The 19865-nt window shown below is 40.4% G+C and overlaps 1 protein-coding gene across 1 annotated transcript in view; it reads left to right on the plus strand.

The window, feature by feature from the left end:
* Nucleotides 1-19865, plus strand: part of LOC119425621 (cytoplasmic dynein 1 intermediate chain 1) — a 99665-nt gene that overhangs the window by 466 nt on the left and 79334 nt on the right. The window contains exons 2-6 of the mRNA XM_037693156.1: nt 348-473; nt 626-740; nt 1183-1270; nt 5686-5745; nt 5920-6026. Coding sequence (XP_037549084.1) covers nt 366-473; nt 626-740; nt 1183-1270; nt 5686-5745; nt 5920-6026 — 478 coding nt within the window. The 5' untranslated portion in view covers nt 348-365. The remainder of the gene's footprint in view (nt 1-347; nt 474-625; nt 741-1182; nt 1271-5685; nt 5746-5919; nt 6027-19865) is intronic.

Consider the following 19865-nt stretch of genomic DNA (forward strand, 5'->3'; position numbering starts at 1 on the left):
ATATGAACTGTTGCGTTCACTAAACACAAGCAGGCAAATTATTCTGCTCAGTTATTGAAGTGTTTGCATGAAGCAGTAAATCAATATTGGTATTATGATGTTAAATTAATAAGGAAAGAGCTAAATAGACCATGTGGTTAAGCTCAGTTAAAAAAGGCACAAGTGTTTTAATCAGTTTATTCCCCTTTTTTTAAGAATGGCTCTGCTATAAAAGTGTGTTTCTGACACACTCAGAGGAATCTCTGGGCATTTAGAGGCTTTTGTCCCTGCATGAACCAAAACACTTTTTTAATGCAACATGCAGTAAAACAAAGAACAATAAAACAACTGTCACACGCTGTTCACAGTTTTAATTAAAGGACACCATGTCGGACAAAAGTGACCTAAAAGCAGAGCTGGAGCGAAAGAAGCAGCGCCTCGCCCAAATCAGGGAGGAGAAAAAACGAAAGGAGGAGGAGAGGAAGAAAAAAGAGGTAAAGAAAAACAAACAGTATCATAATAGGTCTTCTGTAAAGTGGGATTTGTGTGTAAAATGTGTGTTTTTAGTCATGTTCTGTTAGCTGAAATGTATTTCCTGATGGTGTGATGTTGACTAAGAGAAGCTGTGTGTGTGCACTCTGAGCAGTCGGACAACCAGCAGAAGACGGAGGTGACTCCAGAAGATTCAGATTTGGATCGCAAGCGCCGGGAGACCGAGGCCCTGCTGCAGAGTATCGGCATCTCCCCCGAGCCTCTACTGGGTAAATGAAACTCCTTCTTTCACTCATAGTTCATAAAAGAACCCTGCTCAGCACATACCTTTATGTTTGCTTTCATGTTAAAGCCTCCAGATCTGTAGATTACATTTTTACAGCTGTGGGTGGATTTCTAATGGGCGCCCTTGAGGCCACAATTCTCTAGTGGTCTGACTTTGTAATAACACCTTAAATGCTTCTAAAGTGGGTCACTGCAATACTTTTTTTAAAAACTGAAGCTATTTATAGTGTGCCTAAAAAAGATGAGCGCTGACTGACAACAAATGATAGAAAATTAGCAATGCTTCCGAGGCTGTGTAATCCTTTTCCATATGGTAGTGTTCATTTTATTTCTCAATCGTTTTCTTTATTGCATTTCTAAAATTGTAAGTTATCATTTCTCAAGCCGTTAATATAAAACGCTGTTTGTTTGTTTTTTTATATTTAGTCCCGACCCCCGTTTCCCCCTCCAAATCAGTGAGCACGCCCAGTGAGACTGGGAGTCAAGACTCAGCAGATGGAGGAGCAGCCGGCAGGTACATCGACACACCATCAGCAAAAGTTTAGAGGCACAGTTTCATTTGATGTTGGTGTAAGGAACAACCATTTAATGGAGTTCACAGCTCTAATTACTGTTTGTGTTTTGACTGAATCACTATTTCAAAACTTAATGCAACATTTGTCCATAATATGTAGCGTTCCAATCATACATTGAGGCCTGTCGTGATAAATCAATTAATCGCACGATAAATGAAAATTATCGACCTCATGTTCATTTATCGGCTTTATTGTTTCTTCGTGTCTCTTTCTACTGAAGACACTGGATGAGAAAAGACTCCGGTGTTCTTCACTGACCCCTCCCTTTCTCTTTAAAATCAGTTTGAACCGTCCAAAATCGCGTTTTTGGATCGTTAAAAGCAGCTAAGCTGAGAAGCTAACCTACGAGCTAAGCTAACAGGCCGACCTCGGGGGGGAAAAACCTCCGTCTTGTCGAAGCTCCAAAATTCATGGTTGAAACTCGTGACTTTGTGTAAAAAGTTGTTTTTCTCTGCAAAAAGAAGCTGAGAACTTGTTTACTGATTTTTTATTAAAAGCTTTGTGTGAAAAATGCTAAAGAGGTCAAACCACACCGAGCGTCCGCCATTTTGAGAACAGAAGAGAGACAGCCCATGTCACGTCAAGGGGCCTCTCTCCCATTTTTCTTAAAGCGACACGCTGCTCGCTCACTCACTATCCATCCTTCGGTTCAAACAGTCTTATACTGCCATCCAGTGGTCAAAAAAGTTACTACATGCAAAATAAATTAAATATTTCTTCTTAAATTTGACAACAATTACCAATTATTCTCAAATTTCAAACAATATTATAGTTTATCGCAATAATTTCTGAGACAATTAATCGCCCAGCAACATTTGTTATCGTGACAGGCCTAAATACATTGTAGATACTTTATAGTCTTTTGAAAGGCTGTCACATAGATCTTATTACAACCATTTGACCAAAACTGCTGATAATTAAAAAAAAGGCTTTTGATTGTGAGCCACGTCATTTTAATGCATGTGTTTTTTCTTGACACGACAGGTTCAGGTGAGTAAGAATGCCTCGTGAGGTTGTAATGTTGTGTCATCTTTCTGTCGTGATGCTCAGTGTTTTGATGACCATGGATGTTGACTTTGGAGATGCAGATTGTCTGTGCGAGGAAGCATCGTTTTACAAAGTAACTTGTGCTGCACACGAGGCTGTTTGCTCGTGGCTACAGCTGACAGAACGTAAAATTGTTTGTTTAAAGCTTTAAAGGCTACACACTCTTACAAGCTAATGTGTCTTAGCACAGTGGGTGCTTTGGTGTGTTCTAACAGCAGTGGTCATCAAGCACGTTCCATTTGCTTTTTGTAATGTGGGCTCACTGTGAGACTGATGTGTGAGTGTTGCCTTCAGGAACTGTAAGTGATTGGTTGTTTTGGGTGGAATTGAGTGATAATTTGTGTTTTTACAGCTTTTGCTAATTGGATTTTACAAATGAACACTAATGCCTTTGTAGCCTGTATGAAGTGAAGGGAGGAAGAAGGGTGACACCTGCTCCTCACTTCACTACACTTATTTATTTAGCGCTCGTTAAAGCGGGGCACCAGCTGGTCAGTTTGTTGACCAACAACAATTTAATTAATGTATTCACCGTTTATTTATCAGAACTCAGTCCCTGATCCGTTAATTACAGAGAATTATACCAGAACAAATGAATATTCATCCAAAGAAGGAGACCAACGTTGTCTTTCAAGTTTTATTTTTGAAATAATTAATCAAACTAAACAAAGTCAAAACAACACAAATGGTAATGGATAATAATTTGTAGAATAACTTGTTTGAAAGTAGTAAAGCAATTATTAAAACAATAATGAACAATCATAACAGTATAGTTGTCCCTCACTGCTTCGTTTATCACAGACTCGCTCTATCGCGGTTTTTCAAAATAAGATTGGACATGACACACAATGGCTGACTGATGGATGAGACGCACGATCGGCATGAAATTTTTATTTAAATTTTTAATTTTAAATGATTTAGCACCTGATGCACCTGCGTACAGCCCACAGCTGCAGGAGAAGTCCTGCAGCGTGTCATATCTCTGCAGCGAAGGAGTGGGCGTGGCCGAGAGCGCTGGCAGGTGGCAGAGAGCAGCAGAGAGCAGCAGAGAGCAGCAGAGAGCAGCAGAGAGCAGCAGAGATCATGACATGCTGTGCTCTTTTAGAGCGTTTAGAGTTTAGAAACGTCCATGTTTACGTGGACACAAATAATCGGATTAAACGGCCATTCAGAATAAAAAGGTGTCATGTAAACGCCCCATTCGGATTAATCTTTGTCGATTCAGCTCAATCTGAATGAATTTGTGATCAGAATGAGACGGGTGGTTTACGCCGATTCATAATCTGAACGGTGCACATGTAAACACTTAATCTGTTCATTTTATTCCGATCGTGGAAAACTGACCTGACTGCACATGTGCAACCCGTCTACCTCACATATATCCACCTGGTTAGATGCTAATAATATTAGCATGTCGGGGAAGTAAAACTGGTCGGTCAGTGACAACATTTCTATTAGAAACTTATGATCTGTATTACCTGCAGCTCAGTCAGGGAGTGCAGTAACGTCTCCACCATCATTAAAACCTGTTGCGTGTCCATTTTGGGCGCTCAGGTTTGTTTAAGTTCATCCCAGAAGTAAACCGGAAGTAGAATTTCTTCTTCTGTGTTTTTTTACGGAGAGTTTACCACTCTGCACATGTCAGTACTTCTGTTCAGAACAAAGCCCGCTGCATGTAAACGCTCGTCATGAACAGATTGTGCCCATGTACATTTGAATTATTTAATCTGAAAATATTTCAATCCGGTCAAAGAATTTTGCACATGTAAACATAGCTACTGTTTAGAATATTGCAAGAGTGTGGGAAGGATTTAAATGTATATATTTATATATAAATACTAAAATAAACTACTACTTCCTACTTGTTCCTACTTCACAGTTCTTCACTTATCGCTGGGCTTCAGGGTATGGATCCCCGTGATAAACGAGGGACTGCTGTAATTAATTAATCAATGATTAATTCTATTTTATTTAAGGCAAAATTAACTCTTTGAGCAGAAATAATTTTGGCTTTTATGTGTGCACAAATTTAGACAAAGTTGAAATATTTGATAAATAGTTTACTTTGGATTTTGGTTGAAAGAAGTTATTTATTGTGACCAGATCAAGTCATTTATTATTCCTTCATGTCAGGAAATGATTGATCAAGTTACATCCGTTAAAATGACAAGTTTGAGAAAGAAAACAGTTCATGCTGAGTCTGGTATACAACCCAAGGGTCAGAGGTCATTGTCAGGGGAGCACATCTTCATGCTACACCTTCAACTAAATATCGTGCTTTTCTCCCTTAAATCCACCCCGGATGATGGCATGGCATTTGAGCTTCTCCATTTGTGCTTGTGTACGTGTGTGTGTGTCCCTTCATAGGTCAGGTTTCTCTAAAAGCAAGTACCAAGCACAAATCTCAAGGTAAGCATTTTCATGACAAACCAGCAATCATTGTTTTCCTTAGCTGAGGTTCCCCTTAGATCAGTTTCCCACTATGGAAGTGTTCCCATCATAGCAGTGTGCCATCGTCCCGTCTTCTTTTCCTCTTTTCTCTCGCCTCGTCTCGTCCAAAGCCCACTGATTCCTCTAGCACCCGGCTGAAACACGTCTCGCTGCTTGAGCTGAGCCACAGAGCTCGTTTCACTTTCTGCAGCAGTGACAGCGTTGCTCCAAGTGTGTTCAGTGTTTCTGTAAAACAATGGAACATCTTTACACCATGTTTGGCACCGACTCCGTTTTCTGTCGTGGAATATGTCATTAAAACGATGTAACAGCTGGAATGTTTCAGCCAAACTTGTTTGGGTTTAGTTACTCCTTGATTTCTCTGGAAGTGAATATTGTTTAATCTGCGCTGTGTGGAACAAGCTGAAATGGAACTGTGTGAGCTCAGCACCTGTGTGCTCCCTGAGTCAGACAACCAAAGTCTTCTATCTTTATAAAGGGTTGCACAGCCATGTTTCAAGAAGCATGAAGCTGTTCCACAAAGATTGGAGCGAACGATTAAAGAACAAATTCTCATTTAATTTTGGTAGCGTCAACATTTAAAACAGTAGGAGTTTAAGCTCTTTAATATGCGGAGCTCTGGGTTCAACGACACAACTGGACAAGGTTGTGTCACGAACAGGTGAGGACAGGTTTTTTATTTTTTGCATGTGACTGCCCTCAGATTGAAGGTGAGAAGGAGAAATTCTTTATAAGATAGAAGCGAAGATGACATATCTATACATAAATATGTGTTTGTCTTTCAAAGAGTGTTTTAGTGTTTGTGAATTTGTATATTTGTGTTTTCTCTCCTGACCCCCCCTGCTGGTGACATCAGGACATTGCAGTGGGACACAGACCCCTGTGTGCTGCAGCTGCAGGCGGATTCAGAGCTCGGGTACATATTGCAGGAACATCTCAGCTTTTATTAAAAATACTTGACTTATAATAACTACAAGGGTTAGACATCACTTACTGCTTTCTTAAATCTTGAACATTTCCCTGTTTTTAGGGCAGCTTGGGGGTTTTACAGTGTAGCAACGCTAACACAAGGGTCTTTGCTCTCAAATAGGCGCAAGATGCAGAGGCTGGGGGCCTCTAAGATCACACAGGTGGACTTCCTGCCCAAAGAGGTGGTCTCTTACAGCAAGGATACACAGACGCCTTTCACCCACCTGTGTGAGGGTAAGTACTCACGCACGAGGGACCGAACCTCCGGCTGGGTCTCTGAGCTTCAAACAGTTTTAGGGCTTTACTGGGCTGAGATAGTTATAGCTTCGTCTGACCCGCTCCAAGCATGCACATCTGGACACATGTACAACCCTGGAATCACCACGCTCAGAGGATGTTCTTTCAATATTCTAAGTAGAAAAGAATAAAACAGAAAGACTCAATCAATCAGTCAATTCAACTTTATTGTCCATAACATTCAATGAAATGGAGATTTGTCTTTGACATCTGGCTTATAAAAACAACACAAAGTAAAAATGTGATTAAAAAAACTTTAAAAACTTTAAAACCAAGCTTTGCTAAATCAATTAAAAACATTCAGTTAAAAACATTCTAAAATACACGATACATTAAAATATGGAAACATCTCAGCAGACAGTGGTTTGTCATGCGAGGCTGCGTTTAAATAGTACATTCACCGCAGAGGGAACAAATGACTTTTTGTACCCATTTTTGTTTGCTAAAGGAACCAGGAGTCTTCTACCAGATGGTACCAACCTGAATAATGGTTGCAGTGGATGAGTTGGGTCATTGTAAACCTGGATTGCCTTTTTTTCCAGAACCTGACTGTACAGGTCTGTAAGTGTCGTTTGTTGATGACCAATGACTTTACTACCTTGTTTGACCACCCGGGACAACTTGTTCCTGTCTCTGGCTAGGAGGTTCCCATACCATGAGACAATATTAACTGAAACAACACTTTCAACCAGTGACCTGTGCACCAACTGCAAAGTAATTTTGCTTGCATTAAAGCTCCTTAGCTTATACAGAAGGTGGAGACGCTGTCTAGCTTTTTTGTAAATATAGTCAGTGTTGGGTTCAAAGGTCAACTTGTTGTCAATTATTGTTCCAAGGTATTTAAAATCAGTCACCTGCTCTACTTCCTGCCCTTTTATAATAGAAGTCCTAAATGTAGGTCTGGTGCTGGCTGCTCCCCATCTACCTCCCAAACAAAGTTCCTTGGTTTTACTGACATTAAGGGCCAGAAAACTGTCATCAAACCAGTCAGAGAGCTCGTCTATGAACTGGGAGTAGGAGGGACTGTTGGTGTCTTTCAGACCAGCAACTAGGGCAATGTCATCAGCATACTTAATTAATGTGAAATCTTTACTGTTACTGTTGTGTTGCAACTCATTTGTGTATATAAAGAATAAAAGAGGTGATAGCACACAACCCTGTGGAACACCAGTGTTCAAGACCTTACAATCAGATAGAGTGTTATAAACACAAACTCGCTGGGGTCTTCCTCTTAAAAAATTGCCAATCCACAACACAAGATGGCTGCTGACATTTAGATCACACAGGCGTTTTAAAAGTATATGTGGCTGAACCGTATTAAAAGCAGATGAAAAGTCCATGAATAATATGCAAACAAATGTCTTTGGGTTGTCTAAATGATTATGGACGTTGTTGAGGAGAGAGAGAGTGGCATCCTCCACCCCTCGGTTAGTCCTATATGCAAACTGCAAAGGGTCCAAATGCTCATCTGTAACAGACATGAGTTCTCTGCTCACTAAGCGCTCCGTACATTTGCATAATACAGATGTGAGGGCAGTTGGTCTGAAGTCATTCAGTGTCTTAGCTTTGTGTTATTTTGGGCACCGGGACAATAGTTGACATGTTCCATGCTTCTAGGACAAAGCTAGTGTTAAGAAACAACTCAAATATCTGTTTGAACACAGGACCCAGCTGTGTGGCACATTTTTTAATACCCTTCCTTTAATCCCATCTGGCCCAGCTGCTTCATGAGGATTGATGTTCTGAAAAATTGAAATTACCTCTTTCTCCTGTAATTCCACAGGAGTTGGTGTCAAGGCTGCACAGAAAGAGTCAATCTCATCACTGAAGTCATGGATGTCAAATCTTGAATAATGAGCATTTAGTTTATTTGCAAGACCAAAAGGGTCAGTGTGCTGAAGGGATCTTTTTGTTTCCTCCCTATTATTGTGTTCAGTCCCCTCCAGGCATCTCTTGCATTGCCATTACTCAGTTCCCTCTCAACTTTATCTTTATAATTTATTTTAACTTTCTTAATCATGCAACTTATTTCCTTCTCTAGTTCCCTCATCTTTTGCACGTCTCCTCCTCTAAAAGCTGCTTTCTTTTGGTTTAAAAGATGCTTCATTTCTTTATTTACCCAAGGTTTATTATTAGGGTAAAATCTAACTGTTTTTGTTTTTATAATATTATCCACACAAAATTTAATGTAACTGGTGATGGTAAAGTTCAGCAGTTCAGAGTTTTCAGCAGAGACCTCCTCGCTGAAGAACAGGCTCCAGTCAGTCAGTTCAAAACAAGTCCTCAGCTCATCAACAGAGTCCGTTGTCCAGCACTGAACAGTCTTAACAGCAGGTTTCTCCCTCTTCACTTTCTGACGATATTTTGGCAGCAGGTGGATGACGTTATGGTCAGACTGGCCGAGGGGTGGGCAACACCTGGCCACATAAGCACCCTCCAAGTTACCAAAACATTTATCAAGAGTCTTGTCTTTTCGTGTCAGACAGGTCACATATTGTTCTAAGTTCGGGAGATAAGTGGGAATATCACAACCATTAAAGTCGCCAAGTAGGAAGATGGGGTCATCCACAGAGTGACGTTGTGCCTTGGTGTAGCTGTCAGTTATGCGCTCAGCTGCTAAAGTGAAGTCTGGGCCGGGCACGTAAACCAGAATCACAGTGATCTGTCTGAACTCACGGGGCAGATAGTAAGGGCGAAAGGATACAGTCATGATCTCATAGTGTTTTGAACAGTCAGTCCCACAGATCGTCATGTTTGCTGCCCAGCGATTATCCACAAACATGCACAACCCACCTCCAATGCTTTTCTCCGTGCGCTGTGTGTCTCTGTCAAAACGGAGTGTCGTATATCCCTCCAGGTCAGTGACGTCATCGTTCTCCATAAGCCAGGACTCAGTGAACCATAGAAGGTTGGATCTCCTGAAGTCTCTGTCATATTTCAAAAGTCCAGATAACTGCTCCATCTTGTTCCTTATTGAACGCACGTTGGAGAGCGTGATTGTCGGGAGGGGGAAGCGGCTGCCCCTCCTTTTAAGCCGGTTCCGTATTCCTCCTCTGGATCCACGCATTTTCTTTTTGGCTGTACCGGTGCCTGATTGATTTACTGACTGGGTTATTTCCGGGCAGCTGTGGAGAAGGGTCGGGGGAGAAGTGCTGGTTTGTTGAAAAGTCAGCAGGTAATTCCGAGAGTAGGTAATCCACTGTTCCGTGTATCCAAACGGCCTGCTCTCAGCATTTAAAATGCCCCATATAGTCCAAAACACGAGCCAGACCAGTAATTTTGTTAACATATTTCTTGCCATGTTTTCCAAGCATAAACTGTTCTGCAGTATTATATAAAAAAATACAATAAAATACGATATAATAGATCAAAAAACTAACAAACAACAAGCAAGCCAGACGCCCAGGGTCAGCACTTGTTGCTTCTTATGTGGCGATACAACACTGGTTCATCCCTTGTTGAATTGTTGTAGTCGGTCACAAATACTATTTTAGATGCAGTAACATCTTCTTCTTTCTTCTTCTTCTTTCGGCTGCTCCCTTCTTCAGGGGTCGCCACAGCGAACTAGGTCGCACGAAGACTTGGCAGTTATTTTTACACCGGATGTTCTTCCTGACACAACCACAGACACCGAGCTACCACAGCCCTCTGTGTGGAGCAGAGAGCTGCTAACACCCGGAGGAGCAGATGGTGGGGGTTAAGGGCCTTGCTCAAGGGCCCAGAGTGGGACAAACGAGGGTGGGGGCAGGTGTGGGTGCTTCACCTGCCCCACCCACATTTTGATGTTGTCGGTACCGGGGCTTGAACCGGTGATCTTCCGATCACAGGCCCTCTGCGCCACCACTCCCCAATTTTAGATGCAGTAAAATAAATCACAGTAATTTGAAGTTTTGAAAGGAATGCCTCCATCAGATTAAATCTGCAAATTAATCTCCAGGTTAAAAAAAAGAGGCTCATAACTTGGAGCGCTGTTGCAGATTGACATGAATCATGGCGCCAACGAGAGAAGTGCTCGTTGAAACAGAGAGGATTTAATAACTTGATGCAAAATGTGTTTGATTCCAGTCTGCTGTGTATTAAATCCAGACAGTGCAAACAAAATGGGAAGTTTTTCAAGGGAAGAGTAGGAACAGCCAAGAAAGACCTCAAAGCATCAAGATAGACAACTTAAAGCAAAACATCTTTAGTTTAGTTCGCACAATTAAAATACAGATCCAAGATATTAATTATAACAGTGCAGAAAGAGGCAGAAGCCCAGTGGACTTATATAAAGCCTCCACCCAATACATATAAATAATACAATGCAATCCAAGAATACAGTCAATTGATCATAAATTTAGGAATACAGTCACACAGAAAAACAAAACACATCTACAAAGTATTAATGGAAATTTGAACAACTATGTAACAATTAAAAAGGGACAATCACAATTCCTTAATTAAGTAAAGTTTTAAATAAAGTTTAAAGTATTTTACAGAAGGCCTGTCTGTTACCAAATGTAAAAAATCATTCCTAACTTTAGCTCCACTGTAACGGAGAGAAAACTGACCTCTGCTGGTCTGATGTTTAAGAAGATGAAGCGCTGGACTCTGGTGAGTTAAGTAAGACTGAAACTGCGTATTTGATTTAAAGTAATGGGTGAAATGCGTTGGTATGTCCTCTTACATAAATCTTATAAACAAAAATACAAATTTGAAAAATGTTAATGTTATAAATAGTAAGAATCTATAAATTCCTAAACAGAGGAGCAGAAGGAAAATGATAATCTGATCGAGTTGCAATTCTAACTAATCGTTTTTGAAGACCCAAAATTTTAGGCAAAGTTGTGGGAAATGTACTTCCCCAAATTACATTGCAATAAGACAGATATGGGTATATCATACTATAATAAAGTGTAAGCAAGCATTCTGCAGTGATATAATGACTAACCCTCTTTATTATACCAATCAGTTGATGCATTTTTCAACAAATCCAGTACGTGTGGTCTTTCTACCATAAGCCCTCATCAACAATAACTCCAAGAAATGTAACTGTTGATACTTGTCACATTGCAATGACATCAATAATTTTTTGAACATTGTCCAAAATATGACCATTTACCACTAAAATTCATGAAATTAGATTTTTTTTATATTTAAAGAGAGTTTATTTAATCTAAACCACGAAGCGTAGGCACTCAAGGCCAAATTTGCATTTTTCAAAAGTGAATCAAAATGTGTATGAGAAAGAAGCAGCGTTGTATCATCAGCAAACATGATTGGTGAAAGAACATTGGAAACATTTGATAAATAATTTATATAAATCAGAAATAACAATGGTCCAAGAATGGAGCCTTGAGGAACTCCACAAAGTATCTTAGCTCTGTTAGAATTGCAACCCTTAAAGCTAACAAATTGCTGCCTATTGCAAATATAACTATTCAACCATTTGTAAACAATACCATGAAAACCATACTTGTAAAGTTGTTGCATTAAGTTCTGATGATTGACAGTGACAAATGTTTTTGATAAATCAATGAAAATACAGGATTCATTATTTTCAAGTGCAGAGGTAACATTATCAACCAGATGAAGCAAAGCCATATACATAGAGTGATTCTTCATGAAACCGTATTGGTGTTTGTAAAGAATTGAATTATGGTCTAAATAATGGAGAATCCTTTTATATAAATTTTTTTCTAGAATTTTTGAAAAACATGGCAAAATAAATATAGGTATGTAATTATCAGAACAATGTGGAACATCTGCCTTGAACAGAGGAACAACTTTAGCAACTTAGTCTTGAAAACAAAAACTGCACAATAAAACAGGTGAGGAACCAGTGGGCGCAAACTGGAGTCAATGGGACCAAACTGTAAGAAATGGACTAAAACAAATGGGATATATAATCAGATCAGTCAAATGAAAGCCATCACTTACACCCAAACAGAAATGTATAAAGATGACAGCCTGAAGAAAACAAACATGTACATTTCCATTCATGATAATTTGGCCCTGCCTGCCAGGCAGTATATATATCCATGCACAATGTAAGAGTCATGTGAAAATGTGCATATTTGTGCCTTGCAAGTGGGCGCTCAGATGTGTGCAAAGCTGCAGCTACTAAACACGTCCATATGGTCCAAATCAGAGGTTTTGCTCCTGCTCTGGAACACAGAACATTGGTGGTTTACAGCGTAAAGATGCAGGTTTTTTCTTTCTTTCTTCTTTTTTAGGAAGAGGATAAAGATTTGCAAGAGAAACAGTTGGATATGCTCCAATAAAATGAGTTTTGATTGTTTTCCAACAGCGTCTGCAGATACTTTACTCACAAATATCTTCTTTATGTGTTGAATGTAAAAAAAGACCAGTTCTCCACAAATTTAGGCTCAGACGCACGCTCTCACTATCATCTTTATCTTCCTCCCTCTAGCTGCCAACACAGCTGGCAGCCATGTGACTGTGAAGGGGCTGCACTTCCTGCTTCCTGTCATTATAATAGATGGTCTGGTGTTGATTCCACTGCCCCCCCATCCCCTTCACCAGAAACCACTGAGCACATACACACGTCTCTCCTGATCTGCATCCAAATGGCCTGCTTCGACTCCCCTCATTTCCTTAGCAAGGCCAGGAATAGATCATGTATTCAACAAGTGCACACGCATCGACTGGCGTGTTGTAATACATGCGTGCACACACGTGTTAATGTCTACCTCTAACAGAATCACAAACCGTTTGTCTTTTCTTGGTCACGGTTGCTTGCACACACAAAGACTTCAACAAATCTGGTTGGAAATGAGATAAAGAGCAATACTCTACCTTCTCCGGGTCAGGTAGTCTGCGAGCTCATGTAAACAAACACGCACGGCGACTGCTTCACGCCTGCGGCGATCCAACGTGTCGCTCCATTTCCATTTGTTTGTGTTCAGCCTCCACGATGTTCAGGAGGTCTGCAAACATCTGGGAACCAGAGCGGCGTTGTGCTGGTCTGCTGGGAGGTGACCTGGGCCTCAGGAGACACTTCCTTTGCAGGCTGCCACAGAGCTCGTGTGTCTAGTGGGGAAAAAAAGAAATGAGGCAACACCTGTCTGCGTTTGTGTTTGTGCAGACCTGTTGTCTTTTTGTTGATTTAAAAAAACGCATCTCGTTTTGAGGTTGCAGCTTCTTTCTGCGCTTCCCTGAATATTTTATTGTTTCTAAAGAACATTCAGTCAAATACCAGGTTTTAGAATGAACAAACTTTATGTATGTTAACTAGTTTTTTTTTTTTTGCAAAGAAACATGTTTTTTTTAAGCTTTCTATGATTTTTATATAAATACTAGGAAAAGTTTTAATTTTCCCAAAGACGTTGTTCCAATGACTAAATCAGTAATAGATCATGAGATGAGTTTAAATTGAGTGTTTTCATCCAAATATGAATTTTTGTTGTCTTTACATTTTCTTGGTTTGCTTCCTCATTATCTCTTTTTCTACTTTCTTTCTCTGAGCCATTTCTTTTATTATTATTGTGGAATAAATTTGAACATTTTGGGGACAGTTTATGGTCATATTTTATGCTCTTTTTGTTCTCTGACTTCCAAACGAAAAGGACAATTTATTATTTGACAGTGGGTAATATTCTGCAATTCATATTCTGTTCTCCATGGAGCTGCCACCGACGCCTCAATTTTCAAAATAAACTACAAAAATAAAATGGTTTCACATTAAAATAGCAATTTAGCACAACTGGATATCAATGTGATTGTTATAATATAGCAGACGAGTCAGAGATTCTCTCGTATCCTCATGAACTTTTGACCTCGTACTCTTATGTTTGCCCTCCTCAGGCTGTCTGGCTGTTTGTGTGTGTGTTTGTGTGTGTGTGTGTGTGTGTGTGTGTGTGCGTGTGTGTGTGTGTGTTAGAGTGAAAGAAAGACGTAAATATTTTATTGGAGCGTCAGTTTTGTCACATCAGATTTGACCTGACGTTGCCTTCGAGTGCGTCTTGGACAGTAATTGTGTTTTAAACTTCCATAAAGTTTGTGTGACTCTCAAACGATGAGGCTTTTTGTTTCCAAGACCAAACTTCTGTTTTTTGTGACGTGTTTCTGTCTAAGTATTTTCTTCTTCTCTCGGATGTACACTGATCTGTCTGTAACAAGTTTCTGTTGTCTCAGACAATCACATTAGCTCCAGTCACGGTTGGCTCCAGCTATTAACTTCGGTTCTAATTGTTATGAATGGACGTGCTTGTTGTGAGGAACGAATGTCTCTGTCCAGGGACACAGCAGGGAAAGACGTGTGTGCGTGACTTTAACAGGACAAGGTCAAACAAAGTGTGTTGACTCGTGTGATTCTTTCAATTTGTTGGACCAAACTAGTCTGACATCTTTTGTCAGGACTTGATTGTGCAAAGTTAATGAAACTACTGACATGACAGGCTGACAGTTTTGTGCTTTAAAGGATGATAGTTTACCAGACATTTCCAATCAGTTTTACTTCTCAGGCTGATTGGTAACTCTAAATTGTCCCTAGGTGTGGCCCTGTGATGGACTTATGACCTGTCCAGGGTGTCCCCCGTCCCCACACACTGATTGCTGGACATGGGCACCAGCGACCCCCGTGACCCAAAATGGAAGAAGCGGGTAAAAGATCATGGATAGATGGATAGATGGATGGATGGATGGATGGATAGATGGATGGATGGATAGATGGATAGATGGATGGATGGATAGATGGATAGATGGATGGATGGATAGATGGATAGATGGATAGATGGATAGATAGATGGATGGATGGATGGATAGATGGATAGATGGATAGATGGATGGATGGATGTATATTCTACAGTTCATAGTTAAAACCATCTTCCATGTTTACACAACGAACCTAAATGGAAAAAATAAACCTCCCCGTCAAACTGGAAGAAACTTTCAATTCTTTGTAACCATACAAGCAAATGATGAAAAGGGGATCTGGAGGCCTGTTGTTAGGTATTATCATTTTTTTTTTTTTTTTTTTTTAAGCAAAGTAACTAAAAAATAACTTGAACTTAATGTAAAAGATTAGTTTTAGGGGGAAAAAGTAATTGCAGTTAGAGTTGTTATTTCTAACCCAAACCCGGAGCCCGGTCCAGACCGACCTGGATTCGGACCGAGCCAGGTCACAATAATGTGCTCAATGTGCGTGTCGGGCCCGTCTTGAGCTTTGATACGGTTTTACAAATCATACAGCACAAACAAAACTAAATAAGAATGCACAATATAAAATTGTGTTAATCTACTTGTGGAGGAGGAGGCAGGTCCGACCGGCCGGTTTAAAGAGGTAAAAAAAGATGCGTTAAGCTCAAATGGACAACCTGTCACTGGCCGCGTGCATCCACTGACCCTCCGGTTGAAATAGACTTACAACCTGTCCCGGGTGTCCCCCCCCCCCCCCCCCTCGCACAGTGATGGCTGGACATGGGCACCAGTGACCCCCGCGACCCGAAAAGGAAGAAGCAGTTGAGGATAATGGATGGATGGATGGATGGATGGATCAGCTGATCACCGGTAGCGTCTCCACACCTGCTGTCATCTGCAGTGAAGGAAGTTTCAGCATCTACAAAAGTTGAAGCGAGCAGAACTTTCAATTAAAATAGCTTGTTCTATATTATTCCAAATGATTTTACACTAAAAATATTTTTGTTCATCTGTATAACAGCCGATCTTTAGAGATGATTTTTTTAGGCTATTTGTTTTGTATGTTAATATCCATTTGGTGAAACAAGAAATCTTATATCTTCTTTAAAATATTATGCCAAACTGATTTGCTTACAAAAGCAATAAAAGCTTAATTAAAACGTTTTTTTTTTTTCCAGTTCGGGCCTGTAATTACAGTTAATATGATCGAATCGGGTCGGGTTCGGAAAAAATGGCTACGGGCTGGGGCCGAGTCAGGTCGGATGTTTTAGGCCTGAATGCAACTCTAATTGCAATAGTGTTGTTGAATATCAGCTGCAATAAACCCACATTTTTCCCACTTCTTATTTTTTCTTCTGTCAGTACAACACTCTTTGTGCTTCTGCGTTTCGGCCACTATCTTCTGCTGCTGTGCTCTTCATGGCAGCACGGATCCATCGGGCTCCCATCTATAATATCAGCATGAGATTTGCATCTGCAATTAATTGCAATTCTTTTTTATAATGCTATTGCAGACATTGATGTTGCAATAACAATGCATTTTAATTAAGTTGTGCAGCCTTAATATTATCATTAGTAGACTGCAGCCTTAATATTATCATTAGTAGACTATTAGAATCAGTTTGTCTAGCAGAAGTACTAACTGTCATACATTTCTGTCCAGAAAATAAATACCGTTCAGAATACTCTTTGGATTCGTACAAGGCAGCCTCTGCTCCACGTCACTGATTTCAATCTGATGAAAACTCACTTTTTCTAAGATGTGAGCAAATCGTCAAGGAGCGTTGTGTGTTTTGCGTAATAGTGTAGCTTGCAGTGGAAAGTTGTCAGTAAAGCAGAAAATGAAAGAAAGCAGGACAGAAGGATGGAAAAAGTTAAGGAGAAATTTGTGGCCACCAGAGGATAAACATAAACCTAAACCTAAACCTAAACGGAAGAGAGACACTAATGGACAAGAAACATTTGTAACCACAACAGGATAAAGGAGTAATTCTGGTGGTAAAGCAGTAATTGTTTTCAATGAACCACAAGGATGTCCTCTGAGATAAACTCTTTGTGTATTTGGGTATAATTTGATTTTACAAATGTTGTAAAACCCCTTCTAGGGGTTAAAAGTTCACAGGTTCAGGAGTTTATGTTAATTTTTGTGTGTCTTTATGCAAAACTTAGTCTTGCATCGTTTCCTCCCCTTAAACTTGCAATAATTTTTTTAACCCCATTAGTTTTTAGGCCTTGCACGGCTCAAGGTGGTCATGAATTCACTCTTTAAGTAAGTTTACTGCAAAAGGAGACTTTTTTCTTACACTTAGTGCACTGGTAATGGCCTTTAATTTTAAAATGAACCTTGTGTTCTGGCACTATAAAAAGAAAAACACAACTACTGTTGTGTATAGTTACACACTCGCACATCAGCATTCAGACTCATACGTACAGTACATAAACATGTGCATGCTGAAGCAGTTGGAATAAACAAATATAAACAAATTCACAGAAATGTATGCAAATGGATACATATGCATGGCCACACACACACATTGCATAATTTCTACAAAATCAAACTCTATTAAATGAATCTGACCATTGGCAGCACAGTGGTCCAGTTTGAGTATTTAATTTTGCATTTCTACCGCAGTCCCTTGTGTACATTAAATATCATTAAATAGGCCCTGAACTTTAGATTTTTATCAACAGCTTCATAAAATAGTGCCTTAGGGTTTAATCCAGTAGGACTGGTTTTAAAAATTACCTCCAAAATTACTAGAATCCTCGTCTGGGGCTCATTACTACAAGAGTTGAATAGTTTATAGAGTTAGCTTAGGGGAGTTCTTGATGTGTCTGGTACAGTTTTATAGTGAAACTCTACAGGTGCTGTAGTAAAGTGACAAAGTCAGTGCATGAACAGTGTCAAAAATAGTTAAACATGACTAAATATGGTATTCTTTTGTTTTTGAATATACTATGCATTCGGTTGAGGCAATACTCTGAGCTTTTTGTTTAAAGGGATAGTTCTTATCTTTTGATGCTGGTTCTTGAAAAATGTTATGAACATTGATAAATGGACTGTACTTATATAGCGCCTTTCTATCTGATAAAGATACTCAAAGCTCTTTACAACAATCCGTGTCCTCATTTTCCCATTCATACAGCTCTATACTAAATCTCTACAAAGCTAATTGAACAAATCATTCCAAAGAGACTAATCAGAGCTTTATCACATTTAGACACCAATGGGACACACATCGGAGGCTATGAGGGGTTCAGTGTCTTGCCCAGGGACACTTCGGCATGTGACTGCTGGTGGATTCGAACCCCCAACTCTTGCATTGGAGGACGACTGCTCTAACCACTCAGCCACAGCCTCCCAATGAATATCTTACCTGTTATAGATAGATTTTTGAATGACTTCACTTTTTGTGTATGTTCCTATGCCAGTCACGATAAACAATAAATCAATTAATCGTATGATAAATGAAAATTATAAACCTCATTTTCATTTATCGGCTTTATCGTTTCTTCGTGTCTCTCTCTTTCTACTGAAGACACTGGATGACAAAAAACTCAACTCCGGTGCTCTTCACTAACCCCGCCCTTTCACTTTTCTCTTTAAAATCTGTTTTAACTGTCAAAAATCGTGTTTTTGGATCGTTAAAAGCAGCTAAGCTGAGAAGCTAAGCTAACAAGCCGACCTCAGGAAAAAACCTCTGTCTCGTCAAAGCTCCAAAATTCACGGTTGAAACCCGTGCCTTTATCTAAAAAGTAGTTTTTTTTTGCAAAACGAAGCTGAGAACTTGTTTACTGATTTTTTTAATTAAAAGCTTTGTGTGACAAATGCTATGCTAAAGAGCTCAAACCACACCGAGCGTCCGCCTTTTTGAGAACCGAAAAACAGGAATGAGAGACAGCCCATGTCACGTCAAGGGGCCTCCCCTCCCATTTTTCTTGAAGAGACACGCTGCTTGCTCCCTTACTATCCATCCTTCTGTTCAAACAATCTTACTGCTATCCAGTGGTCAAAAAAGGTACTACACACAAAAATTAACCAACATTTCTTCTTAAATTTTACAATAATTACTAATTATTGTATAATTACTAATTATTGTCAAATTTCAAACAATATTATCATTTATCGCAATAATTTCTGAGACAGTTAATCGCCCAGCAACATTTGTTATCGTGACAGGCCTATATGCTCCCTTGTACTGAAACTCTGGCACAACAATTTCCTGCAGGATCAATAAAGTTTTATCTTGACTTTAAAGGGATAGAGTTTAATCCTCAGGCCAAAGGTGAATGATCTATTTTGTAATTGGGTTGTTGGACCTGCGGCCCTATATCTCAGACACTGAAGGGAGGGGCAGAGCTGTCAACTGATCACCACCTGGTTGTGAGTTGGATCCCGTGGCGAGGGAGGCTGCCAGACAGACCTGGTAAACTCAAACGTATTGTGAGGATGAACAGGGAAGGTCTGGTAGAGCCCCTTGCACCTTCAACTTACACCTCTGGGAGAGTTTTTCATATTTTACATGTCCCCGACCACCCTCTGAATGGGCCATGTTCAGGGTCTCTATTGCAGAAGCAGCTTCCAGAAGCTGTGGCCAGAATGTCCTTGGTACCTGTCGTGGCAGCAACCAAAGAACCTGCTGGTGGACACCAGTGGTGATGGAGGCCATCATGCTGAAGGAGGCCATTAGAACTTGGCTGTCCAGGAGGACTCATGAATCAGCTGATGGATACAGGGTGGCTAGAAGAACTGCAGTTTTGGTTGTTACTGAAGCAAAAGCTCGGATATAGGAGAAATTTGGGGAGGCCATGAAGAAGGACTTTTGGTTGGCCTCTAGGAGGTTCCGGTTAACCATTTAGCGATTCAGACAAGGAAAGTGGGCCCCTTTCCAGGCTGTGTATAGTTTGTGTGGGGGACTGCTGACCTGGACTGAGGATATTGTTGAGTAGTGGAAGGAGCACTTTGAGGATCTCCTAAATCCACCCACTAGGTCCACCTTTGAGGAAGCAGAGTCTGAGGACTTGGGGGGGGGGGGGGGGGGGGGCAAACACCCCAAGACGGGGGCTCTCGGGGCGGAAGAAGCCCCCCGTGGGGCGGGGAGCACGGGGGGGAGAGAGACCACCCCCTGG

Source organism: Nematolebias whitei, chromosome 19, assembly GCF_014905685.2.
Source record: "Nematolebias whitei isolate Nwh7 chromosome 19, NemWhi1, whole genome shotgun sequence".
Lineage (NCBI taxonomy): Eukaryota > Metazoa > Chordata > Actinopteri > Cyprinodontiformes > Rivulidae > Nematolebias > Nematolebias whitei.